Source organism: Tetrao urogallus, assembly GCF_951394365.1.
Source record: "Tetrao urogallus genome assembly, chromosome: 1".
NCBI lineage: Eukaryota > Metazoa > Chordata > Aves > Galliformes > Phasianidae > Tetrao > Tetrao urogallus.
The window spans coordinates 82267610-82294753 of NC_136813.1; the positions used below are offsets into that span (position 1 = coordinate 82267610).

Below are 27144 nucleotides of genomic sequence, written 5' to 3' on the forward strand. Positions count from 1 at the left end.
ATTGTTGTTGTTTGATTGGTGGGCTTTGCAATGCATTGTAGCTACTTCTTTTGGTAATTACCCCTCTTCTAACAATTCTATTACTGTTTCTCCATATTTTACGGGTGTTCCTTGGGAGTTTAGTAGCCCTGTTGTTTCCAGATAGCACCATGTGCAAGCACAACCCCAAGTGCAAATTTTGAGTCTGTCCACATACTGTCTCTTTTTCCCTTTTGCTAAATCCAAAGCTCTTAGCAAGGTTATGAATTCTGCTTTCTGTGCTTAGCTGGAATGTGCCAGAATTATGGCATTCTTAATGCTATCTTGCATGAAACTACTACCATCCACAAACATTTCCAAATCTGGATTCCGAGGGGACAGTCTTTCAAATCAGTTCTGCTACAATATACTTGTTCAATAGTGTGAAGACAGTCGTGTTTGATTTCCCTTCCTTCTATTGTGTTTAAAAACAGGGCTGGATTCAGTATATTGGTTACTTTTAATTCCATATCCTCTTGCTCCACCAGGTAGTTCATGATCCAGTTTTGCTCCTGGCTTCAGCTGGTTACGGGTTTGGATTCGACCATCCACGTGTTCCTGTTGCCCAGATCCATGGTATCTCTGCAATTTCTACTCCTTCTGGTACTGTCTGGTCAGGATGGGATGATTTCTGTAACATCACCATTACAGTGATGTATGGCTACAGCCGTGTTATTCTGTTTTCAGAAGCAATTTAAATATGACTTAGCAGCCTATAGGCTTCATGCTCAGCCTTAGCACAGGGATGAGCCATATTTTAGTACTCTAGCTAATAGATTATTTTAAAGTGAAGCTTTATGCAAAAGCTTGCTCCTTGGTGCCACAGTTCATTGTGTTGTTATCTTTCTTAGACTTGTGCATTTAACATGAAATCATTTCTCAGTGTTTCTCCTATTGCTGTTAACAAAAACTCAAAGTCCTCAGTACAAACAAGGCTGAGCCAGGAGCCATGTCAGTCAGATGTCATGCTGCAGGCAGGGATCTAAAACTGACATGGGTTGCCCTGTCGCCCTCATGCTGAGAAACAAGAGAGAAAAATCAGCAAAAAAACCCCCACCTTTTACAGCACTCATTTGTATTTTACAATATGAGTGCAGCAGTGTAAAGTAGGATAGACCCGTGAAATTAGGATGTTGGCAAGGGGTTACTGGAGTACTTCTGTGACTGTGTGATGATATTGATGCTATTTCTTCCTCCGCTGTAGCACAGCCATTAGGGCACCCAGCCAGCCAATGGAAAAAGCTGTATGAGGACATGGTTCTGTGAAGCAATGTCTTTTGTGTGCATGTGCGTGCTCCTAGGCTGCCTCTGCTCAGGGAATGCATTTGGCTGTCACGTGGCTAGCGGGCCACCACTGTACTAGAGCTTCTGGTCACAACTCACTTTTAAGCTGGGGACACTGTGTGTGCACCATTTCCACGAAGCTCCCAAGTCACTGCTGTGTGTCTCAGCTCTGCTTCACATCCCTGCCCATCTCTCTCCTTCAGCACAGAAGTGGAGATAACTGAACTCCCCAGAGCTGAAGCTTTTTTGCCTGCTTTTTCCCTTCCGAAAAGGAGAAATGTCTACAGCAAAGAGGCTTTGTAGCAGAGGCAGGTGAAGTGACTTTGAATACAAACATACTTACAGTTCCAGCACCCCGTGTTTTCAGTATGGTTTATCCACACAGTAAGCTAAGCAGACAGGCTCATTTTCAAAAACTGGGTTTCAAAGTCAAAGATGAGAGAGGTGTGACAGATGTCTACAAGAGGGAAATTCTGTCAGAAGGCACCCTCTCTTTACACCAGAAGACCTGTGATGAGACATGGCTGCCAGATGTTCACATCCATCAAGGAGCTCACAGCAGCAAAGGAAAGCAGAGCTGGGACCCGTAGGGAGACAGCAGGGAAGTGGCACTTTCAGTCATGTGAGAAAAGAAGCTGCCCCTGGAGCTTGCAGGCTGTGGTGCGCTGATATTTTTACCTGTTACACACCACTGACTTTGGTTCTTGTTTCTGATCTGATATCTACTAAAATATTTCCCCTTGACAATGTAGATCTCCAAGTGGTAAATTAACATTTAATACAAAATGCTGACAGTGGGCTCATTTTCTTACTCAGCTTTTACAGAATATATATATATATATATATATGTATAATATAATGGAATCATCAGCAGCCTCCCCGCTGTCCTGAAGAATGGTGCAGGCAGCTCAATGAGTGAAAACCTGCCCCAGCAGAGACGTCACTGCTGGCCGCCGGGTGGCGGTGCCGAGCCGCCGTTGCCCGCTGCCTGAAGGCTGCCACGGGTCTCCACGTGCTCGGTGTGCCGGTGCTGCGCTGAACGCAAGATAAGAGCGCAGGAAAAAAGCGCCTGGCGGGTCGTGAAAGCTGGGCTTCTGTTCAATGGCTAGGCTGGGCTATATTTCTTGCAGACCCGCGCAAAGCTGGGTTATTTTGGCCCCAGGCTTTATGCATAGGGGGTTATGCTAACCTCACTTTCTGCTTATGCCAGCCTTAACCTGAAAAGTACTGCCAGCTTAACGTGATCATGGTTTAAACTAAAATAAGGGAGATTTGGATTAGGTATTAGGAAGAAATTCCTCACTATGTGGGAAGTGAGGCGCTGGCACAGCTGCTTAGAGAAGCTGTGGTGCCCCATTGCTGGACGTGCTTGAGGCCAGGTTGTATGGGCCCTGGCCTCAGCATGGGATAATTTATCTTGTAAACAGAACAGGGAAGGCAGGGGTTTCATACTATCTTATTCCCATGAGTGAAGGGGTCAGTGCAGTGACAGCCTGAGACTGGACATGAAAGCAGGTCTGGTGTGTAGTGTAGCAGAGAAAGCTCCATAGATGATGCTTTTTGAGAACGGATATAAAGTTAAGGATGAGGCTTTCCCCTCCATGTAAGAAGTCTTAGAAGATTCTCGTCTGCTTTTTCCTCTTTGGTGTAAAATCGAGGGAAGGTCAAGAGACACACCATGCAAAGAGTTCGAAATAAATATTTCGACCAACAAAATAAAAGAGGCTAGTCAATGTCTCTCACTAGCTATATGGGAGAGAGCTCAGCAGCCTTGTCTTAGCATATTGGCAGCAATGCAGGTAATGGGTCTCTTTCATTTTCTTTTCTTTACCTCTCTCTTTTGTGAATCTGTGCATGCAGAATTTTACATGGCCCTTTTAGGAGGCAGGTGTGAAACACTCAGTCCTATGTTATTTAAATTTGTACAGAAATATACAGAGCTTTATTTCACAGATCAACAGAGGAACTAGAATAACTGGCATAAAATTACTGTGAGGAAGTGAAGAGTCCTGAGATCTGAGTACTTTTTCAGGGTTGTCACACAGAAAATGGTTCACTGAACCATTCACTCCAAAGAAGAAAAACAGCGTGCAGTAATCAGCTAGCGCGACAGACATTTTAGAAACAGAGTAAAAAAAGTGTTTCAGTTTTTCATACTTCAGTTTAACACACTCCTACATAATTGTTAATACACAGCTGCCAACATTCCCTTTTCTTGTATATGATGCTGTTTGTTTTGTTTTGTTTTTTTAACTAGACCAAAGCATGAAACATATACATCTCTGGGATATTGCACCAGTGATATTTCACATTTTCAGAAGGTTCAAACAGCAGAATTAAATTGAGGGTGATGTGTGGGTGGTTTTGATACCAGCTCTAGCCATACTTGTTACATACAGAAACCATGCTATATGTTGTCCTGTCCATTTTCCAATTAATGGCAAACCTCCCAAATACCAGGGAGCTACAGCATCCACCAGCTCTGGAATTATTCAAGACCTCTATGCCTTGAGCTCAGGTTGTGAGATAAGCTATGGGTATTTGATAACTGCTTGGCTGAGAGCAACTAAATTATATTCTGCTTCATGGCCGCTAGTCAGACAGTTGAGAGAGTGTCAAACTTTGACAGTTGTGAGTGATCTAAACCCTGCGCCTTTGGAGTTTATGGCCTGCCAAAAGCCTCCTAAGGCAGAGAGTCCATGTTTTGGTGGCTCTTGTATCTGAGGAGCTGCCAGGCAAGCCAGGGCTGTTGAAGCTCAGATCATCCTGGCTTCGCGCACTTGCTTGGAAGAAAAAACAGGAAGAGTACTGCTATTCCTGGGTGGAAGAAGCTGGCTAGTCTTCACAGCTAGAATGGACATCCACGAATCAGAACAGATACTTTGCCTTCCCTGACCACTTTTCATTTTATGCTCTTTATTGTGGATTTGGGAATCATGATACCACAGAGGCAAAACATTCAGAAATCATTAAACTCCCTCAAAGGTGTTGCTTTTTAAAGAAAGAATACTTTTGGAATAAATGTCTGATGGGCTTGTAAGCTACAGAATATACACGGACCATTTTCCATATTCTTCTCTACAATCACAGAAACAAAGTCATTACATTTTTTTTTTTTTTTTTTTTTCATAGTGTCAGAATTCCCAGAGCTGGAACTGTGTGAGAGTACAAAAAAATGAAAAAAAAAACCCAGACAGTCAAGTGACACGTGTCCTCCCTGCTAACCCAAGTGGAGAGGAAATGTTACAGTTTGCATGTGTGTCCCAAAAAAGAAGAGCTTTTGATTATATTTGGAGGCTCCTGTGAACCTTGAGTGATCAAAAGATAAATCATTCTAGTGACTATTTGTCAAGAGGGATCTGCAGGAATGGCATCTCTGACCTGGGATGATAAAGAAGATAAGGCTGGGATGAGATAATTCTTCTGTGAATTGTGTATTACAGTTCAGCATTGAAAATTATTCAAAGTGACAATACATTTTTCAGCAGAAAGCCTCACCAGTTACGGTATTTATTTTATCCAAACTCTGTATCTTGAGGAAGAGATAGTTTATGTCAATCATTTATAGGTGTGTGAGTTATTAAAAGTTGGTAGAAACATGTTTGAAATTGAACTATGGGTATGATATGAAATTGAACTATGGGTTAATTTATTTCCTAAATGAATGAGAAAGGAAACAGATTGCTGTGAGCTTCTGCTCTCACTTCCTTATGAGAGAAGTCATAGACACTGTCCCAGAAAGAACGGGGCTGTCGTGCACTCTTGTCTCGGGCAAACATGGGTAACTGGGTGGAGAATGAAGGACTGTCCATCTTTGTCGTTGTAAGTACCATTTTTTATTGTGATTTGTGTCCAGTAAAAAGTTCTGCAGAGCGTTTTAATAAGCAGATCTCTTTGTGTCAGCGAATAATGTGCTTGATTATTCTGAAGCTAGGGCAGCAAGTGCAGTGACGCACTTCAAGAACTTGATTTTGAAGGAGCTCTCCCTGGTACGTGCGTTGCTGTAGGTTTCATTGTGAACTGAGAAATGGTTGTATGTTAGCTGTTTGCTTGGATAGAAATACATTTAAGTGCCTGCTATTTTTAGATGCAACGATGAATTAAGGAAAAGAAATAACACTGTATCTCATTGTTAACTATTGAACTTCAAAATAGAAAGCAATCACAACAACAGGGTTTTCTTGCATTTTTGTAAACAGAAGTAGATGCAACTGAGAGCAGGTTGGATGTGTCTGGAGGATAGAAAATTAGCATTAGAGTCAGATTCCAGAATTTAGAGCAGAAAGTGATGAATTTTTCATTAGGGCAACTAGCATTTGAATCCATTTTGAATAGTTTGCATGGAGTAGCTGTGAAAGTATATTAAACTATTCCAAGCAAGATTTAAAAGTACTAAAAATCTCACTCTTGTTTCACCTAGATAAACAGTAAGACAAGGCAGTCCTTATGGGAGAAAATTCAGGCAGAAGCTAGTATTTCAAAGTTCTCTTTTTTTCACATCAGTGCAATGTCACACTCAAGTATATACGTATGTCTTTATTATAATATATAATACATGTAATAACAAAGTAACACCTTTTAAGGGATTTCTGCAAAGTGGGGTTAGTATGTGTAAGTACTATTCACCGAAATCCTTAGCAAAGCATTCTTCATTGCCCACTACAGCATTATTATACAGGGCTGTCCCACGCCTGATAGAAACAGACATGATTTATATTGGTTTGCCCCAACAAAGCAGACACCTAATGCCACCTGATGGAAATCCCTTCACTTTCCCAGACTAATTCCATACAGGTAAGATGTTGGCTTCAAATGCCAAACCAGTCCCAGGTTTTTACAGTGTCAGGTTGGGCCAAAGGACCAGCGAAAATATGGGTTGAGAGGGCTGAGCTACTGTCAAGTTAGTTTCTGGTGTCCTTAACTTACAGCCATAGTCTGAGTTTTCTCCCACTTCTTGGAGGTTTTTTTCTCTGTTTGTACATCCTGGTTAATCTGTTTAGAATAGAGGTGCATTGATACAGATTGTACCACATAACACAGTATGTGAAATCAGCCTACAGCTGATTTGATGGGCAAATGGTCAAATTTCTGCGGCCAGATGGGCTACCTTCTGTAGTTTTGAGAAGAGTTAATAACTTCCCTTTTCCTGAAGAAATCTGCACTGTAGGATACACACTGTGTGAGTACTGCAGTATAGCTATGAAAAGGCCCGATTTTGGATAGTCTAAACTCTACCTAAATGCCTGCATTGAATATTTCTTGCTGACTGATTTCAGACATTTAGAGCCTCCTACACAATAGAAAACGTTATGGTCAGGCCTCGGGTGTAATTAAGGCAATCTATATTTAGATCTCAAGCTTCTTACTGCTGTTGAACAGCAATTAAGTGTTCCTCATACAAAGGTTAATACATCTAAGGAAGCACCATTTTGAAGAGGTCCTAACTTTTAATGATGTTTGGAGATTTAACTAACCTCACAGACTTAATTAGACACATGTAATATCACAGTGTGACATGTAATATCACAGTTCTTATATAATCATGTCTAAATTCTTAGAACCATGCAAAATTTTCAGCTGCCAATATCTGTATTTGTGTTTATTGCCATTTCTATACACCTCAAAGCTAACTTCTACCAGATAAAAAATATATATATATACATATATATATACTCTCCCTGCTGAACCCTCATACTCAGCACAGCTGTCTCTACAAATAGAAACACAAAGATCTCATTGGCCATTTTCTGTGCTGTGTAAATTTTCGTGAATGATCAACAAAGTTTAAAGTTTCCTCTTCATTTTTCTTTCAGCTTGTGTGGTTGGGGTTAAACATCTTCCTCTTTTGGTGGTTCTATCTTGCATATGATCTCCCACAGAATTTCTTCTACAGCAGAGTACTCCTTGGCGTAAGTACAAAGCATACATTATCTTGGCACAGAGTGCACACACACAATTTTTCCTAGTTTTATTTGATTGAAACAGGATTAGTTTGCTGGAGCAACAGGTTCAAGAAGGAGTTAAAAGTCAAATAAACGGATAACTGAATGCACATAGTTGTCCAGAGCTTCTGAATAGAAAGCTGATAGCAAAATGGACACATCTCATTCTAAAGATGTTTCCAGGTAACAATTGTGCTCAGGGTAATTAAAGTGAATATGCATGGTGGCTACTTTATTAAGGAGAAGACGAATAAAGTATTGCTTCTAGAACTATGATGCAATTATTTCCCCTTCCAATTGTTTTTTGTAGCACGAACAGTTTATATGGCTATCAAGGGAACATATTGCTAAAAGATGAGGCAATGAATTTCCCTGGATTCTTTTTACAGAGATGCACACACAAGGGACAGTTTGGAGCTAGAGTCCTAGGCCTTCTGAAGAGACCTTAAACTGAGATGAGCTTTATGAGCATGACAGAGCTTCTTTGATATTGGTGCTAGTTGCAAGAAAGACTAACCTACATTTGTGAAGAATTCTGGATCCAGTCTCATTGCTTTTCTGAACACTAAACCACTTCCCTCTTAAGCTGTCCTTCCGTCTACCCTAATTCAGCCAACTGAAATAGCAGCGGGGAAATTTTCTTCAAATGTTGGGAAGGAAAATGCTGCTAGTTTAAACTTGCACCTGCATTTGCCTACCAACTGCCAAATGTGACGGGGAGCTTTTCATACTGCTGTGTTATTTCAAAACTGTAAATAGAAGGTTGCTTATCTGGAAGAATCTTCTCTTTCTGCATTTGTGCCCCTAACTAGGCCAGAGCATGGCTGCTCTGAAGTGCAAACATTGTTAACTAACTCTAAATCTCATGCTCATGAATAGTTGTGTCATAATCACATATAAAATCTGTACTTATCTGTCTCCTGGATAGTGTCTTAGGTAATTAATTTAATAATAGCACCTCTCCAATTTCAGCGTGCTTTGGCTCTGGCAAGAGCTCCTGCAGCGTGTCTGAATTTCAACTGCATGCTGATTCTGCTGCCAGTATGTCGAAACTTGCTCTCCTTCCTCAGAGGATCAAGTGCGGTAAGATGAAAAAAGAATTTCAAAATTTATGACAAATAATAACCCAAGTAGCTTTGCAAGTGCACCAAGAATCTTTGTCCAAGTTCCCCAAATATACCATAGTTTTGGGATCTCTTCTTTGAAGAAGCAGATAAGCTCAGGGTTTTGCTCTGAGCAAGACAGAGGTCTATATGCCAGTGGTAAGCCTAGAGCTCTATTGAGATATTTAGCCTTGACTTACCCTTCCTCTTTTTTTTTGTCTCCTGGGCATCATGCTGTCTCAGATGCAAAGGCCCTCTGCTCCATGCCAACCATGGTTGGCGGTGCTTACACATATTTGCCTAGTCTATCAATGATACAGTACCCATTCATAGTGGGATAAATTAGCCTTTATCTCCTTGCTTGCATTTTCAGCTCTTAAAGCAAATACATGCTTTCACAGACTTTTAGAAAGGGACCTTTTCAACAAGTTCATAAACTACATTCTTCCTTTTTTGCATTGCATGTCCGTCTCAGGATGAGAAGTTCACCACCCTTTTGACTATTTCTAGCTCCCAGCTGCCCAGTATCAAGGAACTAAGAAAAGGACAATCAATTCTAGGTGATATCTGGAGTGGCTTCCTATGGTAGCACTGACTCTGTCACGTTGCTGAAATGCAGATTGCTGTCTATTACAACAGAAACAATGCAGGAAAAAAAAAAAAAAAAAAAACAACCAACAACAAAATAATTTTTATCCAGGCATATTAAACAAAAAAAGGCTCCTGTTCCACAGCTCTGATGATTAGGCCTCCAAAGGGAACTGTAAGTTGCAAACCTTGTTAATACAAAATGTATGTACCTTGTCAGCTGAGGGGACCCTAGCACTTCTTGTGTTTTTTTTCTATTCATCCTGTTGCCTCATTTCTATCTGCATCACAGTCACTCCATTCCTATCAAGGACCAGTATGCTGCCACACCACACCTCAGTGGAATAATATTCTCCTTGAGCTCATAAACTTTCCTTCCAAATATATGATTACTCCTTTCTTTCTATCATCCTTAGTATATGCGCAGTCAACAACACAAGTTCACAGAACATGGTTTTCATCTGTAAATCTATCAGAAATTCTTTCATGCAGACGAGACTGTTTGTTAGGGTGGAAAAAGCAGAGCAAAAGTACAAGCAATAATACAATATGTGCAGTTTCAAGAGTCCTTCATAGCAGAGGAGAATGGGATATAAAGCCACCAGAAAATAATGAGACTCAACCCAGGCTATATATTCATCTAGTACATATACTCTGGCAGTCATTGTGGATGAATATGAGCTGCCTCTGCTCCTAAATTATATTTCCAATGCCATCCAAAGTGCTCTGGCTCTTTTTAGGCATAGCACTAACAAATATAAACTTGGAAATATCCAGACCAGACTTTCTATCTTGTTCTATACCTCTTCAGATTCTGGGTAGTGATAAAAGCAGACATGCTGTCTCCATGTGCGTGAAAGAAAAAGAATAATAAGTAAAAATGTAGGGCTAAAGTTGTTCTTCCTCTGCTTTGAGGAAGATCAAATAGTATATGCCACAATGACAGCTGGCTCCCCAAGCTGCAGAAGTTAATAATGAACATAAATTTAGTAAGATTTTGTTTTGTCATTAGATGAATACAACTGGAAAACACTGATGAGATCTTGATCATACCAGGTCTTCACGAGGTCTGAACTAGATCTCACAGGCATCAAGCTGAAAGCAGGTTGGGAAGAGGACTTCTGAGCTCAAAGCAATGAAAGAACTGAAGACATTTGCAGAGACATTACAGTAATGCTAAAACATGATTCTAAGGGCTGAGAATTTTATTCCAGCTGGGTCTTAATGCTGCTTGTCCCTAGTTGCAAATCTCCTTTTCAGTTTGCAAGTGAGAATCATGTAGAGAGCTGCATGGTTTTGGTGCTTGCCTGCAGCTCACTGTCTGGCTGTATGAGGAAGCTAAAGGCTCTGAGGGTGTACAAGGACATGAGGAAGGGACATAAAATAGGACTGTTAGGCAGTCGGACTTTGTTTAACTGTAATTGCATGTTGCAATAAGGCTATACCTCAGGAAGAAGGTGATTATCTTAAGCAAAACATGCCAAGTCCAATGTGCCAGGGGTAGTGCTGGGACTGTCGTAGCCTTGGTGCAGCAGTACAGTTGCTTATGCTTGTTCTGCTGTTCAGTCTAATTAATTATGCTCTGTGAGGATTTCTTAAGAAAATCAGGATTTTTAAATGTCATGTAACATATTGAAAGGGTAGTGGCCTTTCCAACAGCAATGCCATTGAGGTTAGGGAGAGGGGAAATTTGTTCAAACCAATTGCACAATAGCAGTGTGCTGGAAACTCCCTCCCTTTACATCCTGCCACCCAGAAATCATTCACTACAAAGATATTTATCAGTAACAGCAGTATTGTCTTTGCATACCCCTTTGTTCTGTATTCATTGCTGTTGTTAATGAGCTTCACCACTGAACCTAACTGCAGCATTTTGCTATTGCTTGGTCTTATGCTTAATTGTTCTGGTGTTCTATTATCCCTTCTGTTTCACTCTGAATGTCTGGGATGATGTGATCCACCCTGTTGACTGGGAAGATACTTTACCATACCATCTACAAAGTTAGTGCTCAGCAAGCACTTGGATGATTATCTTGCTCTCTTAATTGGCTGTGTAAAACACCTATATGGCTCTCATGTTTTAGCTTGCTTAGTAATTTCTGTTTTTTTGTCAGTCAGCAAAAGCAATATATGGACACAACACAGAATAATTACACTTTCTTCTGTGTGGAGACAGCATATGCTAGCTTTACATGAACAAGAATTTATAGGAAAACTCCTGCTGACTATAATAGAGACTATAATTTAGATGGGACCTCTCAGGTATCTGTCATAATAGTTAATGAAAATATCATTCTGTTTTTCTAAGAGCCGTTCTTCAGCTTGTATTAGTAGAGACTTTATTATTCTTATTTCTCTTTGGGTAATTCCACTAACAAGTTGCAAGTGAGTGTTTGCCAAGTACACCCAGAGTTCTGGGAAAGGAATCACTTAGAACCATAAGTAACTGGTGTGTTTGGAGTGGAAGCACCCAAACTTGGATGCTTGGAGTGTGAATCGCAGCAGGATCCTATTGCTATGTGGCAGTACAAGTCAACTTCTCCAGGCATGGCAGAGTATGATTATTCCCTCCATTTATAGCATCTAATTTAAATTTAACACAGATAAGATAGATATATTTTTCCCATAATTGATGTTATTTTGCTTTCTCATTGTCATATACTTTGTTTCAATTAGACATATTAAAATACAACATGTTATTATCATATTCTGATATATGGAGTAATATATTTTTGTTTATATTTAGGAATTCTAATTCTTTACCAGCAATGTCACCAATTCTTGTGCTCAGGGCCTCCATTTTTTTCTCTGCATTTAAATAAGTGTGTGTAGGAATCACAAGTAGTCTGCAAATATTTTTTTCCTCAAACTCAAAGTGCTGCTCTACCCGTATCAGACGGCAACTGGACAGGAACCTCACCTTTCACAAAATGGTGGCATGGATGATCGCCCTTCATACTGGTTGGTACTCAAATGTTTCTTTGGTTATTGCTTTCCTGTTTGTGTTACGTAGAATTCAAATGAGATCCAAGTTCTTAAGGATATAGGAAGGGAGCTGATTTTATTAACTTAAATGAGTCAGAGTGCATGAAGGCTTGAAACATTTTAAGTATTATTCTGCAACTGGTAGCAAAAGATGAATAAGAAAGGGTGCTTTTCTCTTTCACAGCTAGTAACATTCATGACAAGGATTAATAAAAGGTATTTGGCAATGCCTTTAGAACCAAATACTCTGACTAAAATTTCTGTTTAGGCTTATTTCTTAGCTGGCACGTTTGAAACAAATAGAAGAAATTATGAAAGAATTAACACTCATCAGTGATCCGAAATTGCCATGGGAGTGGCACAGGTTCTAAGCTGCTGTTGAGAAATGCTACAAAGCTTACCCCAGAACAGGGAGCATTTACTCTGTACTTATCCCTAATTATTTCTTTTTTTTCTCTTTCCTAGCAATTCACATCATTGCACACTTATTCAATGTAGAGTGGAGCGTGCATGCACGTGTTGAAGAGGAAGGAACATTGGCAGCTGTGCTTTCTAGACTTGGTGATGGCCCAAATGAAAGCTATATCAACTTTTATAGACAAACTGTTCCGGTAAGTGACATCCAGCTGTGAAGAATCATTATTACATTCATTTGGATGATTACCTAAGAGTATCTCAGAAGGCTGTCTATTTCTGGAGTGCACAATCTGTCTTTGAACCATCTTGCAGGAAAGCCTTTTGTAATTCATTTTCCTGTAGTGATCAGTAATAGTGTTGCTGATTTTTGGTAATACCTTAGGCTTCTTCACGTGAGGATTTCAAAGTAGCTTTAAAACAGCATAAAAAAAAATGCCCTGTAAAAGAAGTTTTTTGAGTGAGGCAGACATTCCCACAGAAAGGTAGACAGAAATTGAGAAAAACATTTGAAATTGGGTTCCCTAAGCTCAGGATTAAAAAAAGAAAAAAAAAAAAGAAAAAAAAAAAGAAAAAAACAGAAAAAGGAAACAGAAAAAGAAACCTCCCAATTTCTCAGAAGCTCTGAGAATCTGACGTTCTTGTAAGCTGGAAGACCCACAACTGCCCAGCACCACTAAAAATAAGAGCTTTAGTTTAGCTCTAAATATGGATGTGGGACTTCAGTTTTAGCAAGAGAGCTATGCAAAAATGTTCATTTTTCCCACACACGTATTGCTGAGCAGGAGCAGAATAAGAAATAGTCTTTGGTGTGCAGATAGGTATGAAACCCTTTGTTTCTATTCTTACTTTCTCTAGTAGGAGCAGATCTGCAGTGCAACAAAATTGAAGTACGTTTTCAAAGCATTGTTGGCAAATTCACAGAGGATAACCTAAGGATTTGCAACAGGGTGCAGGATCTGGCAAGTGAGATAGACTGATGGTTCAGCTGCCTTAGCTTTGATGCAACCCCTTTGACCAACATGTGCAATTATTTCACAGAATCCTGTGGGGGGCTTATATGTGGCTTTCACGTACTTGGCTGGTATCACCGGTGTTATCATCACTCTGGCCCTCATACTAATCATCACATCATCCACCAAAATCATCCGAAGGTCATATTTTGAAGTGTTTTGGTACACTCACCATCTTTTTGTCATCTTCTTTATTGGCCTTGTCATCCATGGTGCTGGGTGAGTATTTGCACTTACCATACAATACATGATCACTACCCTGTTTTAGCTTCAAACTCTCCACTCATAGAAGCACATAGAGACTTAAGTCACTAAGGAGCAGTTATTTCTGCAGGTAATGATGTGCCAGTACAGGCTCTGAGGCCAACAGGCCCTCAGATACATACAGCAATTATTCACATGCATGAGACTATATGAGACTCGGGCATGCTTAAGCTCACCGATAATCAACTTCTTACAATATTTTAATTCAAAATATTTTTTTCAAAGTGCCTGTGTCTAATTCTTAATTGATCTCTGAAACCTGAAAGGAGTTACATCACACACACGTACGTGTTCTAGCGCCTGATCACTCTTTCAGAGAAGAAATTTTTCCTAATATGCAACCTGAACCTCCCCTGATGCAACTTAAGGCCATTACCTCTATTCCTATCTCTGTTAGCTAGGAGAAGAGGCTGCTCCCCACCTTGCCACAACTTCCTTTCAGGCAGTTATAGAGAGCAATAAGGTATCCCCTAAGCCTCTTCCAGACTAAACAATCCCAATTCTTTTAGCCATTCTTCATAAGACTTGCTCCAGATGCCTCATTATCTTTGTTCCCCTGCTCTGGACACACTCCAGGGCCTTGATGCCTTTCTTATAGTTAGGAGCCCAAAAACTGAACATAGTACCCAAGTTGCAGCCTTACCACAGCTGAGTACAGGGGCACGCTCAGTTCCGTGCTCCTGCTGACTGCACTATTTCTGATACAAGCCAGGATGCATTTTGCCTTCTTGGCCACCTGGGCACACCAATGGCTCACGTTCAGCTGAATGTTGACCAACACCCCCAGATCCATTTCTTCCACATAGTCTTCCAGCCACTCTGCCCCAAGCATGTAATGTTGTTTGGGGTTGTTGTGGCCAAAATGCAGGACCAGGCCCTTGGTCTTGGTGAACTTCATCCATTGGCCTCAGCACATCAATCCAGCCTGTCCAGATCCCTCTGAAGGGCCTTCCTACCCTCAGGCAGATCAGCACTTCCCTCCACCTTGTTCTCTTCTGCAGACTTAGTGAAGATGTACCCAGTTGCCTCATCAGTAAAGATACTGAACAAGACAGGCCCCAATACTGACCTCTGGGGATCACCACTCATGACTGGCCACAAGCTGGATTTGACTCCATTCACCACCACTCTCAAGGCCCAGCCATCCAGCCAGTTCTTTACCCAGCAAAGAGTGTACCTGTCCAAGCCACGGGCTGACAGCTTCCCCAGGAGGATACTGTGGGAGACAGAATCCAAGGCTTTGCTGAAGCCTAGGTAGACCACATCAACAGCCTTTGCCTCATCCACCAGAAGATCATCCAGTCATAGAAGGTGATCAAGTTGGTCGAGCAGGACCTGCTTTTTGTGAATCCGTGCTGACTGGGCCTGATCCCCTGGTTGTCCCACACTTACTGTGTGATCTCATTCGAGATGATCTGTTCCATCTCCTTCCCTGGCATTGAAGTCAGGCTGAAAGGCCTGTAGTTCCCCAGATCCTCCTTATGATCTTTCTTGTAGATGAGAGTCACATTGGCAAGCCTCCTGTCCTCTGGGACCTCTCTGGTTGACCAGAAGTGCTGATGGATGGTAGAAAGCAGCTTGACAGTCACCTGTCTCAGGTCCCTCAGCACCCTCGAGTAGATCCCATCCAGCCCCATGGATTTGTGGCAGTCTAGGTTGAGTTAAAGGTCTCTAACTGTCTCCACCTGAATTGTGTGGAGTTTATTCTGCTCCCTATCCCAGATTTCCAAGTCTGGAGGTAAAATACCCCAAGGATCGCTGGTCTGACTGTTAAAGACAGATGTAAAGAAGGCATTGAGAACATCAGCCTTTTCCTTATCCTCAGAGGTCATGTTTCAGTAAAAGATGGATATTCTCTTTAGTCCTCCTCTTATTGTTAATATATTTGTAAAAAAAGTTCTTGATTCTCTTTTGCTACAATGGTCAGGGTCAGTGCAAGCTGGGCTTCTGTCTAATTTTTTTCCTGCGTATCCTAGCAAATTCTTTGTCCTCTTCCAGAGTTGTCCATCCCTTCTTCCACAGCAGGTAAACTTTTTCCTCCTGGGGCCTCCGAGAAAGCTCCCTGGTCATCCACACTGGTCTTCTTCCCTGCTGACTCATCTGACAGCACAGGGGGACAGCCTGCTCCTATGGCTCTAAGAATTCCTTGTTGAGGAGCGACCAGCCTTCCTGGACACCTTTCCCCTTTAGGATGAATCCCAGTCTCCTGAACAGTTCAAAGTCTGTCCTCTGAAAGTCCAAGGTTTTTGCTGGCCCTCCTGCTGACATCACCAAGAATTGAGAATTCTACCTTTTAGTAGTGACTCTGTCCAAGATAGATAGCTCCTGACCTCCACATCTCCCACCAGTCCTTCTCTGTGAACAGCAGGTCTAGCAGGACTCCTTCCCTGGTAGGCTCTCTTACCAGCTGCATCACAAGTTGTCTATCACACACTCCAGAAACCTCCTAAACTGCTTCCTCTATGCTGTATTATATTTCCAGCATATATCAAGGAAGTTGAAGTCCCCCATGAGAACAAGGGCTACAAATCACGTAACTTCTGCCAGCTGCTTGTGGGATGCCTCATCCATCTCTTCATCTTGGTTAGGCTGTCTGTAACAAACCCCCATCAGGACGTCAGTCCTGTTGGCCTTCCAAAATGAAACTTCAGTTTCATTTTATGAAACTACAGAACTGATGCATGAAAAGAATCCTTAAGTATCCAAGGCACGTTTCATAGTTTATAGATATACTGTGTTATCCATTTAAAAAGAAATTCTAGGTCTTAAAATTAGTTGAGGATTCAGAGCACTGGAAAGTGTATTAAAAGTGCCCAATAATAATGACTATTCAACAACACTTCCTCTTAGTCCAGTAGCACCAGTAAAAAAAAAAAAAAGAAATGAGACTACAGCAGGAAGAACAGAAATAGAAGGGAAATGAGAATCACCAGCAGCATGTTTGTCCATTTTGACTTCTGAAACAAGAAGAATGTTAGAGCAAAAATTGAAGGAGAGTAAATGGCATTTGTTTCCTTTGGAAATATCATGTAACTACTGACAAAATGTCTAAACTTTTCAGCAGTTACTACACGATGCTATTAGAAAGCAAACATTGCTTTTTCTAAGTCAGTGAGTAGTATACATTTCATAAAAGTGGAGTTTTTGTTCTTTCAATGATGACTATACTTTCACCATTTTAATACAGTGCTGAAAAGTTTAGGCAGCAGTGGGGATCCATGTGGCTGTCAGGCACTGCTTTGGGAGCAGGTGAATACGGAAGTATGATCTGACACTCTCAACGTGTTTGAAAGGCACAGAGATGTCATTTTATCTCAAGAGACAGAAGGTTGTGTCAAACATATATGAATACATATGAATATGTAGAAAACTGAAGAATACATAGTTAATGGAATGAAGAGGGCAGATTCTTGTCTGATGCTGTTATAGTACTTTTTAGCGCTGATGTTATTTGTCTATTAGTTACACATCACAGATAGAAATCCTGACCTTCCCATCAATAGTAAATGTAATGAGGAAGGAATATTGAGATTCAGATCACTCTGCTTGGCAAACTAAAGTAAAATTTTTAACAGAAAAAGAAGAAATTAGAAGGCTATATTGCTGAAGGCTTAATTGCAATCTTGGAAGGTCACCTACAGCGTGTAGTAAGTGAAAATAAGTCTTTTCCTTTCCTTATACAGGCTGCTGGCTTGTCAAACTTCGAATGGAGTGTAGGGCAGGGTGAAAACCACTAGCCCTTAAGCAACAGGCTCAGGAGTGGCAGAAAACAGGCAGAAAATGGGCTCCTCCCATTCCTGTAAATCACTCCAAGGTCAGCTCAGATGAAGCCCTTGTCACTGTTGGGGAAGTAAATTGCAGCCGATGTTGTTTCTGAAAATTGCAACTCATGATGCTCCTGGGACAGTGACATTTCTTCCCTTTATTTTTTAGGCAGGACGTTAGTCAAACCCTTAATGAGGAAGAGGTTCATTAATAATATCTATAAGCAGTGAAATCTTTAACTTTCAAGATTGCACACGGGCATTCTAATAATCCTCTGATACATTTGTCACTTAAACCTAGGCGTACATATGACTTAGATACCTAATTTCTTTGAAATGTTAGAAACACAGCCAAGTTCAAGGAAACTGAGCTTGAAAAGCAGAAAGGGAAGTCATGGGAAGAAAATATCAGCAGTTATATTGGTATAAAACCAAACAGTCTGATCAGAATCAGACCATTTCTATGGAAAGTCATTAGATCTTAACCTACTAATTGCCATCATATGAGGGGCTCAGATGTGGCCGTGAGGTAGAACTTCACAGAGGCGCAGGAAATAGTGAACACGATCAAAATATACTTTTACTTCTCAAAACTGAATTCTTTTTCCAGCATCAGTTCTGCTGAACTGGAGCAATCAGGCTTCTCTGTAATAAAATAAATGAACAAAACAAAACAAGCAAAGCTCACGTTAGAATGTTGGGTCTAGATTATCAACTAACATCAGCTTGCTTAGCCAACATAGCTACTTTGAGCTAGAGGAACCTGTTTCCATCACATCAACTAAAAATCTACTCTGCAGTTGTAAAGAGAGAGAAATTACCAAAGGAATAATGTTCTTCAGAAAAGGCTGTCCTTGATTTTTAAGAAAAATAAGAGGAATAATTGCTGCAGTGATCAATAGGAAACTTTATTATTGATTATTGAGCCCACTCCATGTTTCATTTTTCCTATTGAAGGAAAAAGTAGGGTTTTTTTGAAAAGAATTGAGTTTTCCTAGTGTTAATTACACTCTGGAAGCGATAATAAATTTACCTCACAGTTCCTCACCTGATCTCGTAGTCGGTATTTCCCCCTACAATGTTTTGGATAGATCAGAGCCATACAGAGGAATCAAAAGGTGCAGTAGCACTGCAGGAGTCCGTAACTATGCAGAAAAAGAATACACAGAATAACAGTAAGTGACAGATATTCCTTAATTCCCATCTTACTCCCTTTATGTTTTGCATTTTTTCAGGCGCATTGTGCGGGGACAGACAGCTGTGAGTCTGGCTGAACATATTCCAGAGATGTGCTCTAAGAATTTCACTGACTGGGGAAAGAAAGGAGCTTGCCCTGTCCCCCAGTTTGCAGGGAATCCTCCTATGGTAAGAAAAAATCCAGTACAAAAAAACGACTGTTTACTCTTTTTGTTAAATGTGTATAAACCTGCTGCACAAAATAGTTTTCTTTACATTAAGCAAGATTTCCACATAGTGGATTACAACCCAAAATGGACTACAGACAATCCACTTCCAGTACCTTGTAACAACAGCACAACTAACAGGCAAAACAGATGAGTAAATCTGAGAACTGTTTACCAAAGTGTATTTCATATCACGGGGGTTCCAAAAAGTGCTATAATCTACATAATAGTTTCACATTATTAATAGCCTGATGATCATTAACAGAAAATTAATGTCCAGACTCAGGCAGAGACAAAAATCATTCATAGGAAATTACCATTTCATGCCTATAATAACAACTAAAAATGCAAATACAATTCTCAACAAGGAAAGAAATTCCGCCTCTGAACAGAACTCAGTTTGAAGGTGTCATGTATTTTAACTGTTCCTTACTCTGGTTGATAAATAACATGTAACTTGAATTTAGCATCTGTTTGTAGTGTATCCGGAATTCAGTGTAATCTCAGTTGCCATCTTTGTAACTTAACTTCCCATTTTATTCTGTTAACAGACATGGAAATGGGTAGTAGGTCCCATGTTTTTGTACCTCTGTGAGAGGCTGGTGCGGTTTTGGAGATCACAGCAGAAGGTTGTTATCACAAAGGTATGTGTTGCTGCTGTGCTTAACTCTGGGCTAAACACTAGCAGTTTTTCTAGATGGTGCAGCAAAACCAGGGTTCCTACATGTCATACAGTGTTTTCAACTGAAGACATCTCAAGAAAGTCATGGTTTCTAACAGGCAAAAAAAGTACTGCTCTCTAACATCCAAGTGTAGTTGTTTCTAAGCCTGTCTCCAAAAGAGTGCAGGAAGGAAAAGTTAGCTAAGTACAGTACTGAATTGTGGAGAAGATAAATTAATTTTCTATGTATCTGCATAAATTATAGCAATATAACTGTTCCACATTTCCTGGCACAGAATCACAGAATTGTCAGGGTTGCAAGGGACCTCCAGAGATCATGTAGCCCACCTGCCCTGCCAAAGCATGTTTCTTAAAGTAGGTTGCACAGGAAAGCATTCAGGTGGTTTTTTGATATTTCCAGACTCCGCAGCCTCTCTGGGCAGTCATGTCACAGGGCACCACCAAAAAGAGCCTGGCCCCATCTTCTTGACACCCACCCTTTAGATAGTTGTAAGCACTGGTAAGATCCCCTCTCAGTCTCCCCTTCTCCAGCCCGAATAGTCCCCACTCTGACCTGTCCCTTTTGGAGTGACCACAAGAATGGTGCAAAAAAGTACTTTAGCCAAAAATTTAGCATCTTCTGCAGTCTTTCACCTGGCTGCCAGGCACTGCTCCTTACTCCCCATTCTGCTGGGAACATTTCATCTGCTTTTCCTGCTCTTGTAGGAGAGGGCAATGCTAGCGATGAAAAATGTAGACAAAACCAGTGAACAGGGAAGATACCCTTTTACTTCTGCCTTTTTTTCCCCTTGTCCCTCTTACTGTAGGTGGTGATTCATCCCTTCAAGACAATTGAGCTCCAGATGATGAAGAAGGGTTTCAAGATGGAGGTCGGGCAATACATTTTTGTCAAATGTCCAGCAGTGTCTAAACTGGAATGGCATCCATTCACATTAACCTCTGCCCCAGAAGAGGATTACTTCAGCATTCATGTCCGTATTGTAGGAGACTGGACAGAGGGCTTGTTCAATGCCTGTGGATGTGATAAGCAGGAATTCCAGGAAGCATGGAAGTTGCCCAAGTATGTACGGAGTCAAGCATTGTAAAGTCAACCAAAATCTAGGGCAGCTGAAATTTTGTTCAACCTGGCTGGTGGCATCTGTGATACAATCCTTAACAACTTCTGTCATGGATGTTGGCCTTAGACTGCTCATGTCGGTTCCCTCCTCTACCAATCCCACCTTTTCTTTTACTTTCTGGTGCAACAGGCAAATATTTCACCTTTCTGTTGTTGTTCTAAATGATGCTAATAAATATCCACTATTTCTTCAATGTACTTTTGATTTCAGGATAGCTGTAGATGGCCCCTTTGGAACCGCTAGTGAAGATGTGTTCAGTTATGAAACTGTTATGCTGGTTGGAGCCGGGATAGGGGTAACGCCATTCGCATCTGTGCTCAAGTCTGTCTGGTACAAATACTGCCACGATGCAACCAACCTAAAACTTAAGAAGGTACATGCCCTCTTTGTCTCAGAGATTTCCCAGAACCCATTTAGTTGTTGGAGGACCAATGGTCAAAATCAAAACAGTCCCAGAAAAGTGATCATGGAAGCTGGAGGATCAAAACTGCAAAAATAAAAGAGAAGAGAAAGACGGAAGGAAATGCCCTAGGAGCAAAATTCAACACCCAAAGCCTAGCTGTTGTCCTGGGGATTTCCACCTGTGTTGGAAGTGCCATTCAAGCCACGCAAGACAAACAAGACATGCCATTAATTCACAGGCACTAACTGCAGCTCGTGCAAACATTGTATACCTTCCCTAAGAACAGAGAGAGTAACTCTGAGTCAGTGGTAGCAGAATGCTACCATCCTCCTATCACCTCCCTGGAAAGTCCCTGTGCAGAGGTGTGGGGTCACACTGCAGTTACATTTGTATTCAGTGGACAGAACTGGTTTTGCTACTTGCTTTAATTTACCTTCCCTGCTAGCAGATGGGAGATAGAATCTACCAAAGTCATTATTTTATGTGCTAACAAACTGTTTCACAGGGATAAAACTGGTGAAAACATCCCCAACTACAAATGTGAACCACTAGCAGAAGAGAAAGATATTTCCTTGTTCTGCTTCACAACCTTCTCACCTTCTCAATCCAAACTCCTGAATAGCTTCAGCACCAGCTTACCCATTTACTGAATTAGTCAGAGCAGTATCTTCAAGAACTCCACAGTCCTTCTTTAGTCAGCAAACAGAAACCTAAGTACCTATGTCCCCTGACGGTTCTCGCTTCTCTTTTCCAGATCTATTTTTACTGGCTTTGCAGGGACACTCATGCCTTTGAATGGTTTGCTGACCTCTTGCAGTCTCTGGAGACTCAAATGCAGGAGAGGAATAATGCAGAGTTTCTCAGCTATAACATCTACCTTACCGGCTGGGACGAAACTCAGGTAACAGCACTATGGAAAATATCACCTTCTTGTGCCCCCAGGCTGATGTTAGCAAGTGTGTTATGTTTTGATAAATGTTCATATGGTCATTATTCTGGACGTCCACATGGCTCTCTGGGGTTTTAAGTGCAGATAATTACTACCCACTAGAACTTACATGAGATTAGCTGCTGATGTGCACTGACTTTCTCTTTTTTTTCACTCTGGCTGTGCACGCTGGGAAGTAGTATTTCCTCACAGCATCAACCTCAGCTCACCCTGCAGGTGTATCTAAGACAGTAGTTACTGCTTACAGAAAATGCCATTTTGGGGAAGCTAATGCAAAAAGTTTGAGTGATGGCAGCATATTTGTTTCAGAACATTCATGAGTTATCTATCTGATCCCATGATTATGGGTTGGAGGAGAGTGATGAAGGAACAGCTCTTCCATGACTCAGTAGAGAATGTGATTCAGTAAGGAAAGGTGCTCACTCTGGTACTTTTAATGGTGCTTTATGTCACTTATATCTTGCCTTTGAAAAATTCACTGTGTGTCTAAGTGCTGTAGCTCAACTACAGGGATAGAGTAGCAGCAAGGTAGGAAGTTACCTCACACATACAGTGAAAAAAACATGAAGGAAAGAAGAAAAGTCATGCAATTCTTGCTTTTGGAGAAAGTTCTAAGTTTTTTGGCTTCAGAACTCAGCAAGGGCTAACCTTAGCCCTAAAACTGTCTTCTATTTCCTCCTAGATTATTCTAAGTGAAATTTACATAGAGAGAGTAGACAAAAAGCCCTGATACGGATCAGGCCTTCTGGAGATCAAACTGGCAGAACTTCATTAAGGTCATAGGAGTTGTATTACTGTAAGGGAAGGGAAAGAGTTGTTTTAATTTGCAGCTTTATTTTACAGTTCTTACAGGACTAAAACAGTTCATTGAAAAAGGAACATAATTGTTATGTGTTCAAAGTGTTCAGTTCTTGAGATAACCCAGACTAGGGGTAAGAGAGAGATGGACACTGCTGGTCAGGACTTGTGTTAATTTTCCTTTCTAAATACCATAAATTCTACAGAAATATTTTCGGAATGCAAATAATTTGATGCATATTGTCATGACACTATCCTTTGTCTTTCATTTTTCACAGGCCACTCATTTTGTAATGCATCATGAAGAGGAGAAGGATGTGATTACAGGCCTTAAACAGAAAACATTGTATGGAAGACCTAACTGGGAAAATGAGTTCAAAACCATTGCGAGGCAGCATCCAGGGTAATCTTGTACAATTGAAAGTGTCTGTGAATGTCCTCTATTTAACTGCCATAACAGCACAGTCTTGTTCCTTTGACTGATAATGTTGATGATATTTTAATAACAGTCTTCAGGTATTTTCTATCTGGTTTCAGCCATGGTCTTGACGTAGGGTTTCATCCCATCGGGTCTTGACCAATTTACTTTAACCTACAATTTTAAAAAAAGATCATCCGTATGTGGACACTTGAGACACTTGATGCAGTGTCTAATTACTAGCAGATGTTTTAGGAAAAATATATCTCATCTTTCAAGTTGAAGTAGATAGGAATGTCACTCAACTTCTGAACACTTCTAAAAATAACACCTTCTACCTCAAAAAAAAACCGAAACAAAACAAAAAACAGCACCTGGGTACAGATGACCTTTAGTTGTCATCTGTAAAAAAAAACTGATTAGTTCCTTTCAAAACTTTTTGCCATAAACTCTTTGAGGCTTTACTTCACTGATTCCAATTAGGTCAATAAAATTGTCTTCGCTAACTTCTGCTGAGCTGAGATTTAACTCACCACCTGGTTCAGAAGTGGCAGTAAATATCTCACAAGTTTGAAGGGGTGATAAGTTTTAAACGACAGACATGCTGTTCTGCTTTAGTTTCTGTAGGTGAGAAAAAATACTTGCTGCTAGAGAACATAAGATTGATTTACATGAACATCCAGCTACTCTATGTCTAGTTCCTGACCATGTTTCTATTTTCTTAACAGTTCCAGAATAGGTGTTTTTCTCTGTGGACCTGAGGGCCTCGCTGACACGCTCAGCAAGCAGAGCATCAGCAACTCAGAAGCTGACCCACGAGGAGTACACTTCATTTTTAACAAGGAAAACTTCTAACTCCCAGACACGTGGCAGTCATTCATTACAAAGTCTGAACATTGATCTCTTTCTGTTTGGAGTCTGGGAAGGATAGCCCAGCTTCTAACTCAGCTACACTAACACATATCCCATTGCTTCTTTGGAGTTATTTTGATGCTGTGGTAGAGTAAGAATCAAGTTTCACCTTAGGAAAGTTTGCACTGCCCCCCACATGCTGGCAATTTGGCAATTTAGCCGAAACCTATTTGTCTTCATGAGGGGATTTCCTCTCAAATAACTGCCTTTATCCTCCTGTTATTCATAATGACTGCTGAAGGTTCTAGGCAGCCATATGCATTTGGGATCCAATTCACATTGATAAAGCTTAATGCTATTAAACAAGAAAGCATTCTGGTGTAATGCTTGCTACTTAGAGACAGCTTATGCTGGCTATCGAGAGTACTTCGAAATAGAAATTTAGGAAAGGGTGAAGGGGAAAGATTTCTCCTTAAAACAGGAAATCTGCTTTGAAAACAAGCAACTCTCTGGTTTCCAAAGACAAGCCTAACCACCCTGTCGAGGAGGTAGTGCGAGCAGCTGAAAAGCAGCCAGTTCTCTTTAGGAAAGCAGAGTACTGAAAAGGAGCCACCTGGATGTCAGAGCACCACTGCCAACATGCCACAGCTGCAGTGAAGTTTGCAGACAAGTTTGTGCAGCTATCTGGTTGTATGCGGCATATTTTACACCTCCATCTTGCAAGACCTGATGTGTTCTCCCTTTAAACCATTTGTAAACGTTATCTAAGCACTATGCGCTACCTCAGAAGGACAGATTACCATTTGGTTACATATGAATAGGAAACTGCCATATGACACATCTGAAAGGCAGGAAGTCACAGCTGGTAAACGCTAGTACAGATCAACCCTTGGGGAAATTTTCAGTTCTTTCCCTCAAAGGGGCCATGTTTAAATCTACATAATTCTGTTTGCAACCCACTTATTAAATGAGAACAGAGCTTAAGCGGAATTAAAGAAGCTTCTTTGTTGGAGTAAAATGAATTGCTACTGAAATGATAAGGATCTCATGCTGCACAGGGAGCACTGAAATATTTGGCTTTGATTTTAATGAAAATATCATCAGAATTCTTACGACTCTGGGGATCTTTCTTTTTGTAGCCAGTTCTAATGACACTCCCAGACCTGCTGCATGCATATACCAGGGATCGTTTGTCCCTTCAAACTCAAAAGAGGAATCCTGTGCTTATTATTAAACCACTGCCTTCCCAAAGCATACAAAAGAGCAAGCAGATGAAAGCTTCTCAGTTTCCTTCTAAGTTTTGTTTTAGTAAATGCTGCAAAAGTATAAGACATGCATTATCAGTCATCATCTGAATATGAAGTTTATTTTAAATTCATGATATGTGAGTGAAATTGCACTGAAATACAAACATCAGGAAAAAAATAGTTTGAAACCTCCCTGCTGTTCAGCAAAGCATGCAATGATGGTACTGTTTTAAATCAATGCTGCTGTCTACCAGGGTGGTTAAAGGAGTAAAGCCCTCCTTCTAAAGGCTTGCCTGATCTATAAAAGTTCCCCTCATCTGTGGTATTACTGATGGGCTACAAGAAACCAACCAACCATTTCTTACATGGTGATGGCTGTGACAACACTACTGCTTCCCACACAGGACATACAGAGCTCTTCATTCATCCTGAGGAGAGAGCTAGTGCTACAGCGGGCTACTGCTGAGCCCACAGGATAGTCCAGTTTTATGGCCAGGTAACACTGCTTGGAATCTGACCACTGCTGTAGGCTGGGTTTCTTGTTGAAAATTTCCTCTTTCTGGGTGTCTGGGGTTTTCCTGTCATAGGGGCAGCAGCAGGGGTAGTTTTTGCAATCAACAGATTTCTTTCGCTGTCAAATTCCTGGCTCCGAAGAGCTTGCTCTGAAAACAGAAAGTGGCTTCTTGCCTTTAGGAAATGTGGTACTTAGCAGTTTAAGCGATGTTATGAGGTTCATGACCTCGCTGCAAGAAGCAGCAGCAAGATTTTCTGAAAGGCAGGGGCATCCCAAGGTTGCTCCTGTGGACAGCTGGGGGAGGCAGTGCAAGGGAGGAGGGATGGCTGCCATAGGCAGAAGTCAGGACTTGACAGAACTCTCTCTCATTGATGAGGGTCTATTGCCACTCCAAAACTCTTCCCACACCTGTACCACATCACTGACTTGCTGGGTGCCAAAGTAAATGAGTCACTGGAATTGCTTAGGCAGAGTTCTGACACTGCCCATGCCTGTGGGGGGCTTTGAAAACCCTCAGAATCATCCTCATTTCTAGTGGGGTCTGAACATTAGGTGTGGCTACCTCACTAAGGCTGCCCTATAGTATCCTCCAGTCTTATCTGCTTCTTCTGTAGGGATGACTGTAAAAGAAATGACACCTCTTATCCCTCCAGACACAATCAGCAGTGATAGGAGTGTAGGACTTGTGATTTGCAGTATTGAATTCAAGCTGCACCTAAGTTTATGAAGAAGATTGAAGCCCGATCTGTCCTTTCATCCAGCTACGAAAATTCCCTACTCAAATGAAAAAAGCTCTGCTGATGGCAAGAAGAGCCAGTTGGTATTGGATTAGAACACCAACTTTATCTAATGGAAAGCTTTATCTAATGGAAAGAATTAGCAGTTCAATTCAAACAGATGAAGAGAGAAATTGATATCACTTGTGGCTCCCAGTCAGCATTTTTTTTACTTTCCTTCTTATGTAATATTTTGTCTGTCTTCCCAAAGGCAGCCATCTGAAAAAAAAAAGAATTTGATTAATCAATAACCTTAAATATAGTTAAGGAACCTGATCCTCTGGAGTGCTGATTAGCTCCTATTTCCCATCTTAATTTTGGAAACTGGAAAGGGTTCTGGAGGATGCAAGGCACCTGGTCATCTCTGGCTAACATGTGAAATCTCAGCATGCACTGAGTTTCATCTTCCTTCCTTCCTTCCCTGGTAAATACTTGCAAAGCTGCCCACATGCAAAGGAAGTCCAAGTTTTCATAAATTTTAACCTATCATAAAGACACTGTTCTGCCTGTTCACCATCACACATCTCCCAGGGGGAAACCAGGCTAGTTGTGAAATAGAGCTTCCTCTTTTCTGTACGAGTTTCTCTGCTGGGTGGAGACTTTCTGCAT

General features: G+C 41.0%; 1 protein-coding gene across 3 annotated transcripts; it reads left to right on the forward strand.

The window, feature by feature from the left end:
* Positions 1-591: 591 nt before the first annotated feature.
* CYBB (cytochrome b-245 beta chain) lies at positions 592-24001 on the forward strand (the record flags this gene model as incomplete). 3 transcript variants are annotated; one of them, XM_079547417.1, is made up of 13 exons in its annotated part: positions 592-621; positions 7116-7211; positions 8217-8327; positions 11812-11896; positions 12386-12531; positions 13376-13566; positions 18611-18740; positions 19330-19422; positions 20267-20520; positions 20789-20951; positions 21736-21882; positions 23007-23131; positions 23875-24001. In XM_079547417.1, 13 exons carry the CDS (start codon positions 592-594, stop codon positions 23999-24001), a joined length of 1698 nt encoding a protein of 565 aa, XP_079403543.1. The 3 variants fall into 3 exon arrangements, with proteins under 3 accessions (XP_079403543.1, XP_079403542.1, XP_079403544.1); XM_079547416.1 differs by lacking the exon at positions 592-621 and adding an exon at positions 5080-5124; XM_079547418.1 differs by lacking the exons at positions 592-621; positions 7116-7211 and having other exon boundaries at positions 8288-8327; positions 11759-11896.
* Between the last annotated feature and the right edge of the window lie 3143 nt (positions 24002-27144).